This window comes from Barbus barbus, assembly GCF_936440315.1.
Source record: "Barbus barbus genome assembly, chromosome: 29".
Classification (NCBI taxonomy): Eukaryota; Metazoa; Chordata; class Actinopteri; order Cypriniformes; family Cyprinidae; genus Barbus; species Barbus barbus.
This window is the reverse complement of record NC_136757.1, coordinates 2271584-2296455: the sequence shown is the minus strand read 5'-3', so window position 1 is coordinate 2296455 and position 24872 is coordinate 2271584. Positions and strand designations below refer to the sequence as shown.

The following is a 24872-nucleotide window of genomic DNA, read 5'->3' as shown; positions in this document are numbered from 1 at the left end:
TGTTTCCAGCACTCCCGGGTTGATGCCACAGCTTTTCAAGATCCCCTTAAGATAGTCCTTATAGCGACGCTTCTGACCCCCAGGTCTCCTGTTAGCTGCATATATCTGCCCATAGAGAACCTGCCGGGGTAGGCGGTGGGAGGGCATGCGGATAACATGTCCATCCCATCGCAGTTGCCACCTAGCAAGGGTTGTCTCAATGCTGCTGGAGTTTGTGCACTGTAGGATGTCCGTGTGGGGGATTTTGTCTTTCCATGTGACACCTAGTATGCGCTGGAGGCATCTGATGTGAAAACCCTCAAGACACCGACTATGCCTGCGGTAGGGAGTCCAAGGTTCTGCACCAAACAGCAGAGTGGAAACGCAGACTGCCTGGTAGATGGCTGCTTTGGTGAAGGTACAGAGATCTTTATTAACAAAGACTCGAGATCGAAGTCTACCGAAGGCAGAGGAGGCAAGATTTATGCGTGCCTGGATCTCGTTTATCTATGAGGCAGGTGGGAGTTAGGATGCTTCCAAGGTAGCAGAAGTGCTGGACAACCTTTACTGGTGTGCCATGGATGTAAAATTCAAGGAGTGGGGATCGTGGTCTGTGCAATGATCTCTGCCTTTTGGATGTTAACTTGTAGGCCACAAGCTTGGTAGACTGCACATACAACATCCAGTGTGTGCTGCATTGCAGTAAGGCTGTGGGCTAGGAGGGCACAGTCATCAGCGTATTGCAGTTCATGAATTGTGATGGTGGTGGTCTTGGTGGTGGCTTGCAGGCGGCGGAGGTTAAAGAGATTCCCATCCAGACGAAACGGTAGACAGACACCATCGTCGGGGCTAAGGGAGTTGCGGGAAAGGAGGGTGACTGCTGCCAGGAAAAGGTTGAAGATCACTGGAGCCAGAACTGGAGCCCTGTTTCACTCCTACCTGCACAGGAAAGGAGGGGGATTGAGATGTACCCACAATCACACGAGCCTGCATGCCAACGTAAAACTGTTGAAGGATGTCCAGAAACCTTGGTGGCACCCCAAACTTCTCCAGAATGACCCAAAGGACTTGGCGGTCAATGGTGTCAAAAGCCTTTGCCAGGTCGATGAAGGCAATGAACAGGTCTTTATTCTGTTCTCTGGCCTTCTCCTGCAATTGGCGCAGGGAAAAGATCATGTCGGAGACAAAGATCATGTCGGAGGTGGACCGATTCTTCCTGAAGCCGCACTGTGATTCAGGAAGGATCCTTTCTGTGATGTTCTCGGTTAGACAGACCAGCATGACCCTTGCTAATACTTTCCCTGCCACAGAGAGCAGGGATATGCCACGACTGTTTCCACAGATGGACTTGTCCTCCTTTTTCTTATGAATGGTAACAATGTGTGAGTCTTTCCAGTCTTGTGGAACAGTTTTTTGTGCCCATATTATCTGGATGAGTTGGTGGAGATTTTTGGTGAGTAGGTACCCGCCATTCTTTAGAGCCTCTGCAGGGATTCCATCAGGACCAGCAGACTTATTGTCCTTGAGGCTACGTACTGCTGCGAGGACTTCTGAGAACCTGGGTGGGTCATCAAGCTCATACGCAGGTGGGAACTTTGGGAGGCGCTGCAGGACAGTGGAGTCAGTCGGGTTATTTTGATTGAGGAGGGTGTTAAAATGTTCAGCCCAACGCTCAATTATTTCTTGTTTGTCCTTGTGCAGTATTGTACCATCTGCAGATCTGATAGGGGTGATTCTGCGTTTTTGGGGTCCATATAAGGATTTTATTGCATCGTAGAAAGCTTGTGAATTGTTGGTGTCTGCTTAGCCTTGGATTTCATGGTCTTTTTCTAAGCCACCAGTCATTCTCCATTATGCGAAGCCGCCGTTGCGCCTCAGCACGGATATTACTCCAGTGCGAGCGTAGAGAGGGAGACTGTGGATTGGAGAGATGGGCAGTGAGGGCTTTACGCTTCTCCTCCAGAAGGTTGAGTATTTCAGGGGAGCTGTTGTCAAACCAGTCCTGGTGACGTTTGGAAATGAATCCAATTGTGTCAGTAGCAGCTTGTTGTATAGCTGAGCTAAGATTAGCCCATGCGCTTTCCACTGTATTGTGTAGGGAATGAATGAGAGCAGAGGAAAGGTTATCAGCCAAGCAGCAACGGTACGATGCAGTGATGTCAGGGGACTTTAGGTCTCGGAATTGAGCCGTCTTGAGGGTTGGTGCCTAGTGTGTTGAGGTCGGATCTTTAGATGTATCTTGGATCTGATCAGCCGATGATCTGTCCAGCATTCCGCACCACGCATTGCTCGGGTGATGGAGATTTAATGTAGATCTTGTTGCCGGGTTATAATGTAGTCCAATAGGTGCCAGTGTTTGGATCTGGGGTGCATCCATGATGCTTTGTATTTGTTTTTCATTTGGAAAGTTGTATTGGTTATGACCAGTTTGTGCTCAGAGCAGAGGGAGAGGAGTCGCAGGCCGTTCCTGTTCATGTTGCCTAATCCATATTTCCCAATTGCCCCAGACCAGAGCATGTTGTCTTCCAGAAGCAGAAGTTTATCAGTGTGAGGAACTTTGAGGAGAACTGTGTCAAGAGACTCATAAAAAGCGTCTTTAATGCTTTCTTAAGCATCCAAAGTTGGTGCATATGCGCTTATCAAGGTTGCTTAGCGACCCTTCGCAAGGGGAATGCGCCAGGTCATCAGCCGCTCACTGATTCCCACAGGAGACTCTGGAATGTTCTGGAGCACTCTGCTTTTAATGGCAAAACCTACTCTGTGAAGACGGCGGGTGTCTTCTGGAAGGCCCTTCCAGAAGAAGGTGTATCCTTGCCCGACTTCTATTAGCGAGTCCTCTCCTGCAAGCCGAGTCTCACTCAAAGCAGCGATGTCAATGTTGTATTTGTTAAGCTCGCTCGCAACCAAGGCAGTGCGCGTGCAGGGTCTGTCAGTTCCATTCTGCACATCAAGAAGTGTGCGTACGTTCCATGTAGCCAAGATTAATAGTTTAAACTTATATTTTCGACCACGTAATGTGATGCCTTGGCGACAGCGGTGGGCCACCCAGGAGTATAGGGAACAGGCAATGTTTGGGTCACCTTATCTAGACCCTCCCCCCGGCAGGGGGTGAGCAGTGCAGACCCTGAAAAGGGCTGCTAAGTCGCACAAGAAGCTGCCGAAGGTGGACGCTGTTCCAACCCGTCCACACAACGACCATCATGCTTGTGCCGCCTCCGTGCAGGGTTCAGGCTAGAGGCTGCCAGTCTGATCCAAGACCTGCCTCCTTCACATTTACCCTGTCGCTGAAGGGCTTGTACATTGAAGTGATAGCTTATGCAGAGAGTGGATTTAATGTGAAAAGAGGGGTGCGCAGACCCTATCTCCACAGCTTCACTCCAGAATCCAGTTTCCAGTGGCAGGAGATGAACTCTAGACAACCAGATAGACGGTGGAGTTGCAGGGGGCTGCCAGGTCTCAGTCTGTTGAGCCTGCCTCTCGCATGTCCCCAACGACCTTGTCTTGAGGAGACTAAATGCTCACGGAAGACAACCCGCAGAGCTGTGGGGCCAGCAGTCTTATTTAATGGCGGACTGCACTCGCCATGTCGAGGAGTATCATTGGCATAAATGGAGATTTTGCAACAGATCTAGTGACGCCACTCATCTAGTCCCTCCATACCTGAAAGACCTCCGCTGTTGGTCCACGGCTACTTATTCGACAGGGAACCACCGCATGGCGCCCAGCTTAGTTCGTAGCTTACCTTCATATCTGAAGGGTTGTCCATTATCCGTGACCTATGGACGTGATTGGTAGCAGTCAGCTCTGCCCCAATCCAATATGCTTCATTATTTATACAACATAACGTTAATATCATGACTTATAGGCTATTTGCACAAAATCCCCCGAATGCATGAACGTGTCTGTGCGGCTCTCAATGAACTCTGTTTGTGAACGCGTTCTTCACGCAGCAACGTGCAGAAACACGGCAACTAAATTCACATCGTTTAATTATAATAGTGTTCTCATTTTAATGTTATGTATATGACAGTCCCAGTCATAGTTAATAATATTCTGCATTGTTGTTTGTCCTGCTCGCGCTGCGTGCTGAAGAGAATCGCCGTAGTACTACAATGAAGCGCTTTACTGCAGCCCAACTCAACCAAATGCATCTTATACTAGATAAATAATATATACACGATATATATAAACTGGCTGAAATGTTTTGAAGTCACTTGTACCCTACCTGATCAAAAAATAAATAAAATCCAGTCTTTCACTCTGCCGGTGTCAATTTGAGTCTTGAATTTAAGATTTAAATCCCTGCCGCCAAGATGCTCTGTCGGTCACGGATTATCAAATGTGATAATTTAACTTGTTCATGCAAGTTAAAATCTTTATTTAAAGCTTCCTTCTTTTCAGATTCTTATTTACAGCATTATCTTAATAGGCTGTATATTAACTTATTGGGAGAAAACCGGTAGTTCCAACCTAATCAGACATTGAGCACCCCCATATAGCCAAAATGGCATGATCATAACACCCAGCGAATATTCAAATGTGAGATTTGGAGTCGAATCAGGCTCCTCCTATTGAAGCATCGAATCGTCGACTATTCGGGGCCACCCCTACTTTATATAATATAAACTTTTGGTTACCTAGACAATGGAGCAGCAGAAATCTTTCAGATTTCATTAAAATATCTTATTTTTTGTTTGAAGAAAACTTGAGGGGGAGAAACAATGGCAGATTTTTTTTTTTTTTGGTGAACTAACCCTTTATAACTGGAGTGAGCTGAATGAATGAGTTGTTGACAGGCTTTTGTGCTTTTAAAAATTGTGAGACAGTGCAGTGAAATAGAAAAATCTCAATTTATTTATTTGTTTATTTTTTTTAGTAAGGTGATGGATGTTTTCTATAGAAGTATACTATTTCATCACATATCAAACCCCTCTCTGCATGACAATTTTTGTACGTCTGTTGACATTTTGTCATTTGTCAAGGTCAAATGTTTGCTATAAAGACCTCATTAAATCAATCAGAGTTTTGCAGATTTTTGTCCATAACTACCAACTTTAAGGTAGTCTATATGTTAGTTAACTATTAAACATTGACCAAAAAAAAAAAATAGAAATCTGAAGCAGATTTAAAATTGCAGTTTCTCTCTATTTACTAAACAGACACAAGCAAAATCGTTACTCCTCGCTCTGCTCCAATGGCTCTCAGCACCGCCCCACTCATCACAGATGTAATTGCTCAGGTCAAATTTATTTTACATGTTACTACGTTACACATACTACTACGACTAATAATAACAAAAAAAAAAAAAACAATTTGCTTGTGCAATGAAGCAATGTTTTTAACCAAACAATTAGAAAATAGGCGAGCAAGAGCCAACAATATCCATATTGTACAATGCCAACTATGTACAATGCTATGTGCAACTATGTTCTATGCTTTATTAGAATGCTACACAAATAAACAAGCTAGAGAAGTGAAAATGTATGTGCAGTGTGTCTTCTGATGCAGATCGGGTTGATTAGCAAAGTGTTTGACGACCAGATAAGCATTACCACTCTCATTTCAACAATGGCCAGGTTTTGCAGGTTTGCACTGTTCAACATCAGGGAATCAGACCATTCTTTTATGTGACACAGCTCCTCGTCCAAATCAATACAAGGACAAGACTCAACAACCAACACAGAAAGCACAGGGGTATAATGGCTGACACAAAAGAGCAAACAAGACACACCTGGAATAAATGATAGGGTAATCAACAGAAAAACTACAACTAGACTACAAATATACAGGAAACTGAAACTAAATAGACAAAAGGCATGACTCAAAACAGAAAACAGACCAAAACCATAATAGGCAAGTGTACATCCAATTTACACTCTAAATCATTGTGGGTATGAATGAGCGAACAAATGTAAAGCTAGCTTCACACTAGAGGATTTTCAAATCTTAACCGATTTTAAAACCATGGGAGACTACAGACAGGAAGACAGTTCAACCGATTTTTAGCCTTATAATCCTCTGAACGCGCACACTAGATGATTCAACCAGACACTTGAAGATTGTAGAAACGATTTCACAGTGACACGTGATCTCACTGATACTCACGAGATCAAACGTGACTAGAGAAGAAAAACAAATATAGGACAATCGACGTTGTCAGCTGACTCTCCTGGCGTGCATTCTGTTTCACAGTGAAAAAAAAAGTATACAAACGAATATGGATAATGTTCTCTGCTTTCAAGGCATGTTTTTGGCTGCCAGGTTTTAGCTAGAGAAGCACGCAACATCCAGTGAGTGACACTTGCTTGCTCTCACTGGCTATCACAGGTATCAGGTCAGAGACAGCCAGATCAAAAGTCGTAAATATCAAACATGTTTGATATTTACGATATGAGTTCGGCGACACTCCGTCTCGACCGGGAGCAGATAAATAATCGTAATGACACCACACAATAGAGGATTTTTGGACAAAAAATTGCTTGCGACAAGCCGCGAATCGGGCCACACCCCCCAATCATTCGGGGGTGCAAATAGGCCTTAAAATTGGGCTTAAAATCCTCTAGTGTGCGGCCAGCCTAAGGATGCAATTTTATAAATTTAATTCAGACACCACTACAAAGTTAGGACACTGTGTGAAAAATTTTAACAAATTAAGTGTATTGCATTAGCTATTACTGCTAATTGCCATGTTGACATGAACTAATTTATTGTAACCTCTTATGGTGTTCAGTTTAATGAGACGGGCCGAGGCAGTGTGTGCAGTCAAGCCATCATGCTGGTGACGGATGGAGCTGTGGAAACATATGATGCTGTCTTTGCCCAGTACAACTGGCCTGATAGAAAGGTGAGAAGAGTTTCTGTATTCCCAGTTTCGCGGGGTCAAGTGCAGAATAATTTTCCGAATGCGTTAAATGTAGGAACAATTATTTTTATATCCCAAGAGTTTTTATACACTTTCTCACATAAAGAATGCCAGATTTGATTGATTTGAGATTGCTGTTCCTGTTTTTTTTGTTTTTTTCCCAATCAGGTTTTACTGATGACTAAGAGAGTGGCTAGAGATATATTAAAATAATAATATTCAGTTCAAAATAATAATATTCAGTTCAGGAGACACTCCAAATATGAGTTAATACTAATACACTCTTTCATCCATCCTTGAATAGGGAAGGGTGGGATGGGAAAAAAAGATGGGAAAACAGAGGCCTGTTGCACAAAGCCAATTTCGTTTTTTACATATGTAAGTTTGTGTTTAGTTTGAGCAAACTCTGAGTTTTCGGGCTCATGAAGGTGGGTAGGTTTTGAGCAGGTTTCATCACCATGGTAACTTATGCTACACAGCTAACCTGCTCCGGAGCAGGTTTTATTCTGGTTTCTATTCTCCGAACTGGACCAGTCAACTGTGAGCAAAGTGACATATATCTGATGCAGCCAGTCCCCCATATCTCTCGCTCGAAAATAAAGCAGTTTACACTCAAAGAATTTTAGAGACAAAATTGCTTGACTTTTGCTGCTACTTATTTATTATATTTATAGTATAGGAATTATAAATGTTTATTATTCATATAATATATTAATATAAATACTATATGAAGTGGCAGTTAATTTTAAGCTTTGCATTTAAATTAAATAAATAAATAAATATATATATATATATATATATATATATATATATATATATATATATATATATATATATATATATATATATAAGCTTTAATGTATCCAAATTTTCAAATGGCTAAACTTATGTGTTTTTCTTTTGAGGTCTGTGTGAAACTATATACATAATTAAATTCAGTTGATTCTTTTGCATAGTCATATATTTTCTTTCTGCTGCCTTCTCAAACATTTGCTGCAGCAGAAGTGTTTATTCCTGCCTTGTAAATGCATTTAAATTGATTACATTTTTAATAACGACATCTCTTAAGCATCAGCTGAGAAATGAATCAAATTAATGATGTCACACTTTCACGTGCATGCGCTCCATTAACTCAGGATCAAGTCTGGTTGACAGAGAAAGTTGATGATCAGCTTCATGGTGCCAACAAAGCCGGACTGGACTGGTTTGGTTTTGTCAACTCAAAACTAATCCAGTAACCCTGAGTTTGTCCAGCAACCATCATGGTACAGGCCCGTGATTTAAACCAGGTTGGATTTGTTTGGTTTTGTCAACTCTAAACGTGCTTTGAAAATTTGACTTTGTTCAGCTAGATTCATGCAACAGGCCACAGATGAAAAGCTGGATCTAGCTGGACAGGTATGAAGAAATAATTGTGGACTATGGGAATGGTGAAACTATTTGTTTATGACCAACATATGGTCTAAACTGCAGCCATATCCTATTAAAACTAATAACAACAGGGTTATTGGAATGGCATGTCTGAACAATAGAGGACAGTGCATGACTGCAAAAATAGCTACCTATGTCACGCTGATTTTGGGTTTTGTTTCTTGTTCATTGTTTTCATGTCTTTTATTTTGTTATTTTGACTTGTCATGGTTCCTTCTAGTCATGTGATCTTGCCATGTGGCCCACTTGCTCTTTTGTCTTGTTCCGATCGGTTCCTAAGTTGCATGTGTCATGTTTTGATTGGTTCCTAGTTGCATGTGTCATGTTCTGATTGGTTGGTTCTTGTCATGAATCAGAATCAGAATAAGAAAGAGCTTTATTGCCAAGTGTGCTTACACACACAATAAATTTGTCTTGGAGACAGAAGCTTCCAGTGCACAGACAGAGGAAGACACAGATAAAGTAAACAAGTGATTAAAAATAAATATGTGAAACACAATAAACAAGAAGTCAATAGACAATAATTGTATGTACAGGTGTACTATACACAAATTATGCAAGGGAATTTGCATAGATGTAATATATGTTAAACCAGTAACATATACTGTATATAATACATATAAGTATGGATAGTAGGTATTGCACGTTCGTGAGGTAGATGGCCAGAGGGAAGAAACTGTTCCTATGTCTGGCTGTTTTTGGTGGTCAGTGCTCTGTAGCGCCAACCAGACGGCAGCAGTTCAAAGAGGGAGAGTGCTGGATGTGAGGGGTCCAGAATGATTTTGCAGCCCTTTTGCTCAGTCTGGATGAGTACAGTTTTTGGAGGGTGGGGAGGGTTGCAAAACGAATGCTTATAAAGGAACAGGATCAAAGGAGTAAACAAGATAATTAACACAAAACGGGTGAATAGGATGAATGATTAACTAAACTAGGACAGGAACTACCAAATAAGGGCCAAACAGAACTGAAAGGAAACCAACACGTGACAGTATGCATGTATGTATGTACCAAGAGCACCTAAAAAAAGCACAAAAAGTTCCTTTTGTGTCTGCGCACACTTGGCGAATAAAGCTAAGTCTGATTCTGATTCTATCGTTACAACCATTCAAAACTGTGGCATAATGTGGCAGTACTATGGTGCACTGGTGGTATGAAATAATACCAAGGTACTTTGATATGTTGTAGAGCTACTTGTAGATGTTTTTGTGTTTTAATAGTTCCTCCCCAGATAACACACGTATGTCTGCAAGATGTCTGTTAAAGATCTCTTGATCTGGAAAGCATCTGCTGTCTACAAACATCTGGCAGACGTCTTTCAGATGTCAGTTTTACATACATTCTAAATCAATCCAGACTGAATCAGAAACTGATTCAAACCATTTTGTTAACCTGCCTGACATAGAGAAAGAACCAATTGATGAATCAGGTATACTAAATAAATAACAGAAAACAACTGCAGGAATACTGTGAGGAATAAATGTTTCTCAGGTCAGTAATCTGTGAGCTCTTTTGGCAGACAAGAACAGTATTGTTTTAGTGGGGCTGGTGCTGGTGGCAGGACACATGAGACAGAGTTTAAATGCGTACTGAATTTTGTTTGGTAAAAAAACACCCTAGTGGGAGCCAACATGGTGTTTTTTGTGCATCTCCCCCAATCACGTTGTTATTGTTCCCTACATCTATAGAACCATAAATGCTTCCCTTGCTCGGCATGTCTGATGTCTTACTGGGTGGTCTGAATCCCCTGAAAAGCTACTGCTTGTTAATGTTTCACACTTATTGGTCATAATGCTAGTTCTTTGCAGTTTACATTAAACTACTGTAATACCTTCATTAATCTAATTTGCCATGCAATGATACCTTTATACCTTATATCTTAATTGTCTGTTGAGTTATTGGTAAACCATTGAAAATCTTTTAAAACAATCTAGAATCCATTTGGATTTTTATGAGCTTTGAGTTTTGATACCGTAAAGTGTTTGAGGCAGGCAAGTTTTAAGAACCCAAATGTCAATCATTTGAAAATTATCCATAGGGATTATTAATTCAAGCACTGACTAGCCATCATGAGTCCCTAACTGCTTAACCAAAGGAGTCAATGTACATGACCCTATCCCAAATGATACTCTGTCTTCCTCTGAGTCCATATTTACATGATGTTATGCCATTTTAACTGTTGGATACAAGTCTGCTGTGGAGCCTAAAATTACAACTGGGAAACACAAATGGCACACTTTTGAGTCTCGTGGACTTAACAGACATGGGTATGTGGCAGCATAGTCAGCAGTCAGCAAGACTGTCGGTGAACATCAAGTGTGCCATTTGGGACAGGGCCACAGTTTTTTTTTTTTTTTTCTCAGGGTTCTTGTAGTGGACGACCTGCCTCTTTCTGTTTCATTAATCGTTTTTCCTCATTCTTTAAGGTCTCTTCTTAAACATCATCTCTGCTTGCCCACTCATGCACTTCACTATGTACAGTACATTTGTCACCATCCAATTTTTTCTTAATTTGTTAGATATAAGCACAATTTGAGTCTGATAGCTTTAGCTTTTGAGTATTTCACATGTTAAAAATGCTTTAACATGGGAACAAATTAACAAACAGTGGGAATGAAATTCTAATTTGTGGCCACAATCTCTTGGGTGCTTATCTGCTGTTGAGGGATTGTACATTAGCTTTATCTTGAGCGATTAAACATGACTGACAGCTAACCTAAGCTCTCCTGTCTGCAGGTGCGTGTGTTCCCTTACCTGATTGGTCGGGAGTCTGCCTTTGCTGATAACCTGAAATGGATGGCCTGCGCTAATAAAGGTTAGGCTTTCTCATTCTTCCTCATGCAGCTCTGTAAACATTTCCTCAGCTGATTAATGAACAGTGAAAGAATGACCTGATCTCCACGTGTGTATAATGAAAAACGGTTCGAGGTTACGTATGCAATCCTAGTTCCTCGAGGGAACGAGATGCTGCATCCAAAAACGCTAGGGGAACGCCTTCAGCATAACCGGCACTGAATACAAGTGTAATCAGTTCAATGGATAGGCGAGACTTCATGGGCGAGGTGATGTAATGACCAGCTGGTACAAAAGCACGTGCGGTGAAACCGGTGTCAGTTTCTAGGAATGAAGCAAGCGCTGGCAGGGATGCCGGAAGTGTGGCATTGAGACGCAGCACCTCGTTCCCTCAAGGAACTAGGGTTACATACGTAACCTAGAGACGTTCCTCTTCAGGAACTCAAGCTGCGTCCGAAAACGCTAGGGGAACGAGATATCCACACTGCCAGACTTACAAGTCCCTGCCCAATGTGTATCCCTGCGGAGCACATCTAGGGCGAGAGGACGGAAGAGCCTGGAGTGGCCCGCATGTCAAGGCCATAGAACCTGACAAAGGTCAGGAGCGTAGGCCATCCCGCACCGTTGCAGATGTCCTGTATTGGGACACTTGCGAGGAAGGCCTTGGAGGCCGCCACACTCTTAGTGGAATGAGCCTTGACTCCCATCGGCGAGGGGAGGTCAGAGGACTCATAGGCAATGTTAATGGCATCCACAGTCCACCGACTGAGGGTCTGCTTGGAAGCAGGAAGACCTCTCTTAGGGGGATCATAGCAAATCAGCAGTTGGTCCGTCCTTCTCCACAGGGCAGCTCTGTGGACGTATGCACAAGGGTGCCTCCTGCCTGTGAGAGGAGATCCCTCCTGACGGGAATATCCCATGGAGAGCCGTCGAGGAGGGAAATCAGGTTCGAGAACAATACTCGGCCCGGCTAGAATGGGGCTACTAGCAGTAGCCAGACCCCGTTCCGGTGCACTCTCTTCAGAACTCCGGGGAGCAGACCAATCGGGGGAAAGGCATACAGATGAAGCTTCGGCCACGTCTGTACCATGGCATCCAGCCCCAGTGGAGCTGGATGAGTCAGAGAGTACCAGAGGGGACATTGCGCTGTCTCCTGAGTAGCGAAGAGGTCCACCTGAGCCTGGGCAAACACTCTCCAAATCTGCTTCACCACCTCTGTGTGAAGCATCCATTCCCCGGGCCATGGCCCCTGCCTCGACAGGATGTCTGCTGCCACATTGAGATGCCCAGGGATGTAAACTGCTCTCAGTGAGAGGAATTTGCCCTGGGACCACACAAGGATCTGGTGCGCCAGCCTGCACAGGGGGCGTGACCTCAGACCTCCTTGGTGGTTGATATAAGAGACCACCGCTGTGTTGTCGGTGCGCACCAACACATGGTGATCTCTTAGGTCTGGGAGAAAGTGTTTCATAGCCTGAAACACAGCCAGCATCTCCAGCCGATTGATGTGCCAAGTGATGACCACTCCACAGACCACGGGCAGGGTGGCCACTCATGACCGCTCCCCAAAAGGGGAGGGACGCAACCAAGGTTGTCTCCACATGTCTAACGCACGTAGGCACTGCCGCGTGACCTTGATCATGTGAAGCGGGTTTCCCCTCGGGGAGCACCCCTTGGTCTTGAGCCACCACTGTAGGGGTCTCATGTCAAGTCAAGTCAATATTATTTGTATAGCGCTTTTAACAATGCAAATTGTGTCAAAGCAGCTTTACATCGGCTTGATATAAAGCTGGGTGGCTTTATATCAGCTTTACAGTATTTAGACGGGGAAATAGTTTGTCGAAATAGTGTCTTTCTCCTCTGGCCAGACAAAATCAGCAGTTTAAATCTAGGCTAAAGCAGAATCAGATTGTACAAAGGACTCATCTGGTTCCTGTGGTCTTGTCCCGATGGCCATCTTGGAGACAGGATCTTCACTGGGGATCAGTCTCTGGGGCTCATCTAGGTGTCCTGGCTGTAGAGGTTATCTCTAGGTGCTGATCCATCATCTGATCTGGATACAGTCTGGATCTGGGTGGCTACGGTGATCTCGGAATAAGAAAGAAACAGACTAATATTAGCGTAGATGCCATTCTTCTAACAATGTAACAAGTACATCAGGTGTTTTGGGAAGTGTTCCCGGTTCCGGTTGACCTAATTAATGTTTAATCAGGAAGTTTGCTTTGAAAGTAAGAGAAACAACTAGTGTTCAGGAGCATGTTGTGCTTGCAAACATAAAGGCCTTGGACCAGTGCGTGTGTGGATACATGTATACTCATGCTATCACACACACACAAACACACACACACATCTATGCATACAAACTATTGTGAGTACAACCTATTTGTAGTACAACCTATTGTACAACCTTTGCATACAACCTATTTCATCCTACCCTGAACTGCATGCAATATGCTTTCATGAATCTGATATTATAACTCTCTCTCTCTCTCTCACACACACACACACACACACACACACAGACACACACACACACACACACACACACACACACAGACACACACACACACACACATGCTCAAACTGCCTTGTTTTTGGCCTGCATTGACTTCAAAATAATATTTTTTTCCATCCTTCGACCAGAACGTTACATCAAAATCAGAAGATTGCTCCTCTTCAGTTGTTGCAAGGTTTTCAGCTTGTTCTGTGACGTTTTCCTCTTCCAGTATATCTTGCAATGCATCTTCACTGTAAGATTCACCTTCAGTTGCCCCTTCCTCGTGTGAATGACAAGCAAGGCACTGTGAGGCATTTGTATGCTCTAGCATTTATTTATAAACTTTCAAGTTCAAGTTCAAGTTTAAGTTGAGCTTTATTGTCATTCCGCTACATGTGGGGACATACAGTGAAACGAAATGTCATGCCTCGCAGGACCACGGTGCTATATAAATACAGACATACAACTATGAGGGAAAAACAAAACAAAAAAAAAAACACTATAAACCTATACACAACTAACCTACTGACAGATTTAACTATAAGTATACTATATATAAGTATTTACCCTATACAAACTAAAAGAATAAAGGATAAAAAATACAAACTATACGAATGCTTCACATAAATATTTACCCTATACAAACTAAAAAATAGAAGATAAAAAATACAAACTATACGAATGCTTCACAAATACTGTACATGTGCAAAGAGAGACATTTTGAGTCGAGCAGCTGCAGGATGATTTGTAGTGCATGAGCATGTAAACATACATATATTGCTGAGTCTTTTGGGGGATTGTGTACACGCAGCAGTGTGTGTAAAGTGTCTAGTGCACATAGAGGAGAGTGTGTTACTACAGGTGGTTTATACAGGCCCACTCACCTGTGTGTAGCACACTTCGAATTGCACAAAAAAAGTTCCATACAGTTTTTTCTTTGGTGTGGTAAGGTTTGGGGTGGGGGGTGGTCCATGTTTCAGGAGGTAGGGGTTTGCATGGGGTTTCAGAGGGGGGCGGGGTGATTTGAGTTCAGGGCTCTCACAGCCTGGGGGAAAAAGCTATTGAGCAGTCTGGCGGAGCGGGCTCTGATGCTCCGGTACCGTCTTCCTGATGGTAGGAGCTGGAAGGGATGGGTGGAGTCCTTCACAATGCTGTTGGTTTTGCTGGAGCATCGTGTAAGGAAAATGTCCAGGATGGAGGGGAGAGGGGCACCGATGATCTTTGCAGCTGTGTTCACTGTCCGCTGGAGGGTCTTGCGGTCAGCAGCACTGCAGTTCCCGTACCAGACAGTGATGCAGCTGGTCATCACACTCTCAATAGTGCCTCTGTAGAATGTGGTGAGGATGGGTGGAGGGAGACTTGCTCTTTTCAGCCGGCGGAGAAAGTGTAGGCGCTGTTGTGGCTTTTTGGAGAGTGACATAGTGTTGGTGGTCCAGGTGAGATCCTCTGTGATGTGTACCCCCAGGAATTTAGTGCTGCTGACTTTCTCCACAGTCGAGCTGTCGATGGTCAGTGTGGGGTGGTCAACGGAGTTTCTTCTGAAGTCCATTACAACCTCCTTTATCTTCTCCACATTGAGGGACAGATTGTTGGTGCCACACCATTCAGCCAGCTGTGCCACTTCTTCTCTGCATCGTTGTTGCTGATGAGGCCTACCACTGTTGTGTCATCAGCAAACTTGATGATGTGGTTGGAGCTGAACTTGGCAGTGCAGTCGTCGGTCAGCAGTGTGAAGAGCAGCGGGCTAAGCACACAGCCTTGTGGGGCCCCTGTGCTCAGTGTGGTAGTGCTCGAGGTGTTTTGGCCAACACGGACTGACTGAGGTCTTCCGGTTAGAAAGTCCAGGATCCAATTACACAGGGAATTGTTAAGGCCCAGCAGGTTTAGTTTATTTATAAGCTGTTGTGAGATTATTGTGTTGAATGCCGAGCTGAAGTCAATGAACAGCATTCTAACATAGGAGTCTTTATTTTCTAGGTGGGTAAGAGCCAGGTGGAAGGTGGAAGAAATTGCATCGTCCGAACAGCGGTTTGGACGGTATGCAAACTGGAGCGTGTTGGGGAGGCTGGTTTTGATGTTGTGCATGAATAGCCTCTCAAAGCACTTCATCATGATTGGAGTCAGTGCTATGGGACGGTAGTCATTGAGACAGGACACAGGTGATTTCTTTGGTACCGGTATGATTGTTGTGGATTTGAGACATGTGGGGACGACTGCCTGGCTCAGCGAGGTGTTGAAGATATCTGTTAGGACATCTGTCAGCTGTGCAGCACAGTCTCTCAGAACACGGCCAGGTATGTTGTCAGGACCCGCAGCCTTGTGTGGGTTAATCCTAGATAGGGTCTTCCTTAAGTCGGCTGGAGACAGACAGAGCGACCGGTCGTTGGGAGGTGTGGGCAGTTTTTGTGTAGGTGTGTCATTCTGCATTTCAAACTTTCGTCTACTCTGTGAGAACACAAAAGCCTCAAAACCTATTGTCATAATGTTTTGTCTAGAATATGTGGTGAAAGAAAATATTCTTTTGAAGTCAATGCAGGCTAAAGACGAGGCAGTTTGAGCGTGTGTGTGTGTGTATGTGTGAGAGAGAGAGTAATAATATCAGATTCATAAAAGCATATTGCATGCAGTTCAGGGTAGGATGAAATAGGTGTAATACAATAGTTTGTATGCATAGATGTGTGTGTGTGAGATTTTCATAAATTTTCATAATTTTTTTTATCTCGTATTGTAAAAATTATTCATAAAAAACATTTTTTTCACTCAAAAATGTATTTGCCTACTTTCAGATAAATGAGGCCTACGATTAATAAGATGCAAATAGAAACACAAAACCAGTCCTAAATGAAAGAAAGCAAGTTGACAAAAAGATTGAATCCAATATTTGGTGATAATATAGCAAAATGAGAGAATTATAAGCAATTGTTTGGAGTCCGGTCATTTTTGACCAGGAACACCACAAGTGTAACTTTTTGCAATTTTGTACAAAATAAAAGCATTTAAAAGCAAACTTCCTAATTAAACATTATAATACACTAGTGTGAGAAACAGTGCAAATTTTCATAATTTTTTATCTCATATTGTGAAAATTATTCATAAATTATTTTTTCACTCAAAAAACGATGTACCTACTCTCAGATAAATGAGGTTTATGATTAATCAGATGTAAATAGAAACACAAAACCAGTCCTAAATGAAAGAAAACAAGTTGACAAAAAGAATGAATCCAATATGTAGTGATAATATAGCATAATGACAGATTTATAAGCAATTGATCGGAGTCCGGCCATTTTTGACTGGGAACACCACAAGTGTGACTAGGTGAAATAAAACCCACAAACAATTACGAAAATTCTAAAAAAAAATAATGAGAAGTACTTATACCCTATGTGAACAAATTCAGTAAGTTTGAGTCCAATGCGATAACATTAACTAGTATTTTCGGAAAAAGAAAATTTTTTCCGGGTCAATTTGACCCGAACACAACCAGAGATTTAATGGCTTTAGCAAGGTATCCTTTAGTTCTTTGGTTTCTAGTTAATATGTTAGAAATGATTGACCTTTTAAAGATTAAAAATTGATGCACACCTGAAAAAATTAATAATTTTCATTAAATTATTAAGCTTAAACAGTATGCTCTAATGTTATTTCATGACAGGTCTGTAGAATGCTTTTTTCTGTATTGATTTGTATTCTACCATCATGACGTGTTATGATCAAGTGAGGTTTGTTGACAACAACATTGCTTAGCACTTTCTGTAGGCTGACTGTTTGGCTGTATGTTTTAGATGTGTGCGGATCCCGCACACAAATTGATTTTCTTTGTTAGTGTAGAATTATCATGTGAACAAATCCTGTATACTCTCACTCATGACAGCAGACAACAAATTGTGTTTTTAATTTTGTATATAGTTTTTAATTTTTGTGTATGTATACACGCATTGAATATTTATCATTATAATTTCACATTTCTTTCTGTGTTGTCAGGTTATTTTACCCAGATTTCCACATTGGCAGATGTTCAGGAGAATGTGATGGAGTATCTGCATGTGCTCAGTCGGCCAAAGGTCATTGATCAAGAGCATGACATGGTGTGGACAGAAGCCTATGTTGATAGCACTGTAAGTGACTCATTTATGTTTTGACAGTTTTTCATGTGAATCCACATATAAATCATTATTAACCTTATGAACCCCATGCACACAGAGAAGAGTATTGTGTATTGTGCCCACTGAAAGTGCAGTGTATTTGAATACACTGTCTGTACTGGTTTACATTTTTTATGCAGATCAGGCTACATTGCAAACGTTTCCATATTCTCTAAGCTGAGTGCAATTTGTACTGTTTAGTTAAAATTTTAGTTCAGGAGCCGAGAGCTTAATAGCATTTGAGGAGGTGCTCAAAGCTTTGATAAGGGTGTTGGCTAAACTTAGCATCGAGTGGCCTAAGGAAAGATGGGAAGCGCCTCGTAGTAAACTTGACGTATGCTTCCTGACTAGTGGTCTAGCCCAGCCACCAAAGAGAAATTTTTGGTGTAACAGGCTTAGGAGGCTGACCTGCTGAAGGATCTGAGTGCCGGCAAGGGCCTCATGTATGGCTAAAACTGGGATCAAGGACAAAGAAAAAAGCTTTTCAGCTGGACAGCCTAATGTCATCATCTGGCCTTTTTGGTGACACAGACAACACCATTGTAGAGGCCTGCGCAAGACAATTTTTTTAGTGCCACTCCTGCGAGGTTATATTCCGCACCCACCCGCTCCCGCTATATATTCACTCTTTGTTCACCCGCTTTCCGCTTAGAATAATTTTCTTCCCAACCTGACTGTTCCCGCTAAACTTAGATCTCATTTCCTGAATCTCAAATTTAAATTTCCGCTGCTGAAAGAGAGATATGCTAACAAATAAAAGTTAGTATACACAAAATTGTGGGCTTATTTGTAATTTTATTCATCTTGTCAAGACACAAAATTCGTTTAACATTTTGCTGTGAACTCAGTAGGAAAAAAGTGTCACAGAGAAAATAATAATGTAGGTTGTACAAAAATTGTAGCTATTTCTTTTTTTTATCCATCTTTTCAAGGTACAATTCAAGATACAAACATTTTGCTTTGTCAACACAATAGGAAAAAGTGACAAAGAAAAAAAAAGTAGGTTGTACAGAAAATGTAGCCTATTTGTTATTTTTATGTCTTGTCAAAATACAACATTTATTTAACATTTTGCAAATTCTCCAAGATGCTTCAAGAATCCTACCTGAAAAACTATGTTGAAGTGCACCGAGGGCAAAAGCAGCTTTAAACGCAAAGAATGGTCTCACCAAATGTTTATTTAATTTAGTTAAAGGAAGTTAATTGATAATAATAATAATAATAATAATAATAATAACTTCTTTTTTTTTCCTATGACATTATTTTTGACAGCATCCTCATTTTACAGCATTTTTACTCAAGTGCATAAAACTTTTAACAGCACTGTAGCTTTGCAGGTAGCCTTCTTGAAGCATCTTGAAGACATTGCCACAGTTCTTCTGAATTGAGTCTGTCTCAGTTTGTTCTGTTTCTTCATGTCATTCCAGACAGACTGATGATGATCAGATCAGATCTCTGTGTGGAGAACTGGCTGTCGTCAGAAAAAAATCTCACTGGATTATTACAATTAATGGCAAAATGAATGTTTGGAAATTTAAACTGATATTTCCTACTGACACACTACAGCAAAAGATAGAAATAACTGACTTAAAACCATTTTTTAGCTGATGAAAATACTAGTGTTCTAATAATTTTGGCCACCACGGTATATAATCAATTAACAACCTCAAAACTTATTAAATGAATGGAGCTTTTATCTCTCCTTTACTTCCAAATATATTTCAGATTCAGACACCACTTTAGGAAGTAATGACCAGGAGCATAATGGGAAGCTGTAATATGTGTGTGTACACACTCATTTGATCGTAGTTTGTCTTTTGTCTTTGTAGCGTCCACAGGCTCAAAAGGTAAAGGTTTAATTCACATTTTGATTGTGATTTATTTGATTGTGTTTCTGCATAGCACATTAACCCATACGTGGATCTGCTTTGTTACATTTATATTGTGTGCAGTTTGGACAGGTTTCCATTCTTATTTGACTTCTCATGAACTTGTTTTTTTTTTTTTTTTTAAGTGGTGACTTTGTGTAGTCTATATCACGGCCATACTTGATTTTCCAGTCATCTGTGCACTCAGAGTATCTGCATTGCAGCTAGTAGAAGTCTTTGTATATGCTGGGAGAGACGGACGGGACTTGTCCATAATTACACATCACCTCTTCTTAAAATATATCAAATATTCTTAAAAGTAGAACACTTCATTGTCTCATAGATTTAATAGTTTACCTAAGGGATGTACCTAAATTTAGCTGCTTGAATTTAGATTTTTTTGCACCCCACATGAACAGCAGAACTTATCTCTTCAAAACACAATATGTTCTATATGTTGTCACACTCTGCTATTCTGCTGGAGTGACACTAACTAAACAAATAAAGAAATATGATAAGATCCCTTCGGTAAGCTGACACTTGTTAAAAAATAGTAAATATCAGCATACCTTTAAAAAGAGTTCTTATTGTGGAAAAATACACTGTTCAAAAAAATTAAAGGAACACTTTGAAATCACATGTCACGTTTTTGGTCTGTTTTGTTTTGCCCCGGTTTGTGTTCCTGGTTTTCCTTATGGGGCTCGTTCTTCGTACGTCGCTAACTCAGTTAGCTGGATTTGATTGTTGACGATTTGGCATGATCTTGGATCGTTTGGTTCTTCGACGCTCATCCTGGACTTGCTGTCATAGCAACAGGTGCGCAAGCTTAAACCTGCTCGGGAGCAGGCTTATTTCATGTAAACAGGATTAGATCGCGGCTTTATAAGCGGAGGAGATAGGGAAGTCTGTCGCAGCCATGTCTTGCCCGTTTTTACGAGAGCAACCTGTTGCGGAAGGTGCGAGGATAATTCGCAGAGCTTTTAGAATTAATCGCGTTTTGCGACACAGACAGGATCCATTAGCACAGCGCGATAGTGTACTTTTTGAAAGATATCGTTTTTCACGTGAGGGTGTCATTTACATAATAAACTTGTTAGAACCTCATATTAAAAGTTCTACTCGTCGGAGTCGGGCTTTAACCACAGCACAAACTGTGTGCATCGCGTTGAGATTCTTTGCGAGTGGCACTTTCCTGTACACTATTGGGGATGCGGAGAACTTGGCCAAAAGTGCTGTCTGTCGTGCCATTCGTAAAGTTTACCTGGCGCTAAAGCAGTTTTTAGGTGTTTTTGTAGTCTTTCCAAGCCACTTAAGACCCCAAGTTGTAAAACAGAGCTATTTCGCAATTGCAGGTACATTCTACTTGTTAATGAAGATCGTATGAATATGACCACACTAGTAAATATAAATCGATTGTCCCCCAGGCTTCCCTAATGTGATTGGTGCCATAGACTGCACACACATTCATATCAAGGCCCCACCAGGCCCCAAATGAAGGGGATTTTGTGAACCGAAAGGGGGTTCACAGTATAAATGTGCAGGTGAGTTAAGTATCACTATTCTTAATATTGGTAATATACAATGTATTCCATAAGTATGCAGTTGATTGACTACAATGTCTTAGACTCAATGTGTCATATCACAAATGTGGAAGCCAAATGGCCAGGATCTGTGCATGACTCAAGAATTTTCAGAGAGTCACAGTTATGCACATTATTTGAACGTGGTAAGGATAGTAATGTCATGCTCACTGTATTACACACACACACTTATTGTGGGCCTAACAGAACTGCATTTTACCATTGTACAGGTGATTACGATGGGATCCTGGTTGGAGACAGGGGCTATGCCTGTAGGCAGTATTTTATGACTCCATTCCCTGACCCCAACCCTGAACCACAAACCAGTTACAATGCAGCTCTAGCCAGGACAAGGGCACGCATTGAAATGACCTTTGGGCAACTAAAGGGAAGATTTCAGTGTCTGAAAATTCTGAGGGTTGCACCTGACAGGGCATGCGACATTGTCGCATGTGCTGTATTACACAACATTGCCACCATTAGAAAGGAGAGGACCCCTGTGGTGGAAGTGCAGCCTGATGATGACCTCCAGCCAGTGCACTTGGATCAACCTAGTGGCAGAGCTGCACGGGACAGGATTGTGGAACACCATTTTTGAGAATAATTTAATAAAAATAAAAAAAAAAGGCAAATATGGATTCAATGATTTTTATTAGTTGTTCTTTGAGAAAAAAAAACAAACAAATTAGGGTCATCTTTTGCCTGTAAAGAGATAGTTATGCAAGGTCAACAGTAGTGCTCTGAAATGTGAAATGTTTTAGTACTTACTCTGAAGTTCCTTTTGCAGCAACTCTATTTCTAGGGCAATTTTCTTCTTCATTAGCTCTTGGAGCTCCATTTCTCCCCTCAGTTTTTGTTTTTTTAAATGCAAATATTCAACCTTTTGCTGTAGGCTACGTTTATAGAGGGAACGGATGTCACCCTGTGCCATTTGCAGAGAAAATAAATTAGACTCAACGCATACAAAAAAAAAAAACTGAAAGTAAAAAAAACAATGCAACACTGTCCACCTCTGTATCAGTTCTCTGTGCAGACTCCCTCTCTGCAGGCCTCTGTGCAGACTCCTGCAAGTCATATTGCGGTCAAAAATATAAAGGACATTAGTTGATAAGTTTATAGGGTATATTATATAGTGCATTTTTATGTGTAGTTATGCACTTACAGGTACTTCCTCCAAAGGACACTCATCCGAGAGGGTCTCTTCACTGTCCTGTGCAATGAAAATAAATGGTATGACAAAGTGATACGGTGTCTCCACTATTGATATTGATTTCACTATTGAGAAAAACAAAAAAAAGGACAAGTCCACTTACTGCACATGCTTCAGCCACCACTTGCATGGGAACAGGTAAAAGTGTGGGTGTGTTATGTAAAACTGCACAGAAATAGAGAAAGAAATAAACATTCATTACAATGAGGTACACAGGAAAAGAAACAGAAACTTTTTAGTCTCCCCCCCCCCCCCCCATTTACTCAAAGTAGGTTTAACTGCCTTCCTTTCATGTCAATGCAATTCAGCACTACTCAAGATTTACCAGTTGAAGAGTGTAGCTGACATTTGGATTACACCAAATGCAAGGTAGCTACCAATTATTTTACAGTAGCCTATACAAAGTGAATTAAAAACCTCTTTACCAGTAATGAAGGTGCTGCTGCTGCTACTGCTTCCTGGCTGTGGGTCTAAGGAAGAGCTGCTCCCAGGGATGTCCTGAACATTGGGTCGGTTCACATTTAACTCAGGGTGCAGGACCACCGCCTGTTTTTTTTTGCTCTGCCTTTTTCCTAGTTGCTGATATAAACAAGCACATCATTTCACAGTCGTTTAAAACAAAAAAAGACTAAGAACAACATATGTAGTTAATTATTACCATTTTGTAGAATATTCTTGTATTTCACCTTTACTTGTTCCCAATTTCTAGTGGGTCCTGTGGAGGCTCTAATATGAAAGATTAAAGTATGAAAATGTTTAATGTACATATACTGTAATAACTGATTGAAAACCTCTAACACAATCACTACTTACGCATTTAATTTGTCTGCAACTTAACAGCTTTTGCAGCCTTTGAGGTGTTCCCTGTCGTTTTTATTAAATTTTGGAACTCCCCATAGCCCTCCATCAAGAGTTCTTGTTCTGCCGCAGAGAAAAAGTGGGCGCGCTCTTTGGCCATTGTGGGCAACCAATAACAGCGTTGCTGATCAGTGTTTCTACTATCGATACATATCCCCTTTTAAACCAGCGCATGAACGCGCAGTTATCTCAGATAACTCAATCCAGCGATACTAATCATCAACAACAGGTGTGTTCGAAGAACCCAATTAGCCGGATCATGATTAGCACGATGAAATCATCTCGGATGTCTCATTTGATCTCGGATGTTTTAAGCAACGTACGAAGAACGAGCCCATGGTCTTTTTCCTGTTCTTGTTTAGTTTGATTGCTTTATGATTCCTTGCACCTGAGTTCTTTATCCTTGATTACTTCTCACCTGTTTCAGTTCTCTCAGATTACATTCCATGTGTTTATAAACCCTGTGTTTTCCTCAGTTCCCTTGTCTTGCGTTAACTTTGTGGCTGTTGTCCCCGCCGTTCTCCTGTGTTCTGTGAAGGATTTATCATTAAAGACTTTGTTTTGCATCATCCCTTCATCTTGGGCCTCGTTTCAACCTCAGCATGACAGAACGCAAGACCGAAATAGTAAGCGGAACCCATTCTCCCTGTTTTGTTTCCTGGCTTTTGTAAGATTTTTTTGTTTTTGTTTACCTGTTTTTTTCCCCATGGCATGGAAGTCACAGCTCGTCATTCTGCCCTAGCCCATGGAACTTAAGCGTGGGAGTTCGGCGGGATCGCCGTGAGTCCGCTCGTCAGTCAAGTTGGCCGGCCACTATATGAAGTCAAGCCGTTCATCTGTCCAGTCCGCCGGCTGCAGCTAACCCAAGCCCGCTGGCCACTCATCAGTCAAGTTCGCCGGCCGCTACGAAGTCAAGCCCACCGGATGCGGCTCTTTCCAGCCCGCTGGCCGTGGCTCACTCAAGCCTGCCAGTCCATTCTCAGTCAAGTCTGCCGGCCGTTCATCTGTCCAGCCCGCTGCCAGCGGATAACCCAAGTCCTCCTGTTCCTGAATCCGGCCCAGTGAGGGCTCCATTCGCCAGGTCCAGCCAAGGGAGGGACTCTAGACCTGAGATTCTCCCCAAGTAATTTTTTTTGGGGGGTAATAGAGCGCTGGCTGTAGGGGCTGGGCCGTTAGCTACGGCCACGGAGGCCGATCCGCCATGGCTCTCTGTACTATCTGCTCTGCCATGGCGCCCCGAGCTCCCTGCTTCACCATGGCTCATTGGATTGTCTATCCCGCCATGACTTCCTGAGCTCCCAGCTCCGCCATGGCTCCCCAGACTGTTTATCCGCCATGGCGTCCTGAGCTCCCTGATCCAGTGGCGGACCTGCCAATTCTGGTGTTCAATGGAAAATGCCAGTCGAGCTCCACAGTGCCAGGCAGTGAGCACAGGGCCCACTAGAGGACGTTGGGCCCTTAGGCCACCCTCATGAAGTCTGTTTCTGATTGTTTGGTCAGAGACATTCACACCAGTGCCCTGCTGGAGATCATTTTGTAGGGCTCTGGCAGTGCTCATCCTGTTCCTCCTTGCACAAAAGAGCAGATAACGGTCCTGCTGATGGGTTAAGGACCTTCTACGGCCCTGTCCAGCTCTCCTAGAGTAACTGCCT

At 42.2% G+C, this 24872-nt stretch overlaps 1 protein-coding gene across 1 annotated transcript in view; it reads left to right on the top strand.

Moving 5' to 3' along the window:
- LOC306849926 (voltage-dependent calcium channel subunit alpha-2/delta-3-like) overlaps positions 1-24872 on the top strand; it is a gene marked incomplete at both ends in the record, with an annotated part of 224934 nt that overhangs the window by 94802 nt on the left and 105260 nt on the right. The window contains 4 exons of the mRNA XM_079385309.1: positions 6710-6823; positions 11006-11084; positions 17544-17677; positions 19534-19551. Coding sequence (XP_079241435.1) covers positions 6710-6823; positions 11006-11084; positions 17544-17677; positions 19534-19551 — 345 coding nt within the window. The remainder of the gene's footprint in view (positions 1-6709; positions 6824-11005; positions 11085-17543; positions 17678-19533; positions 19552-24872) is intronic.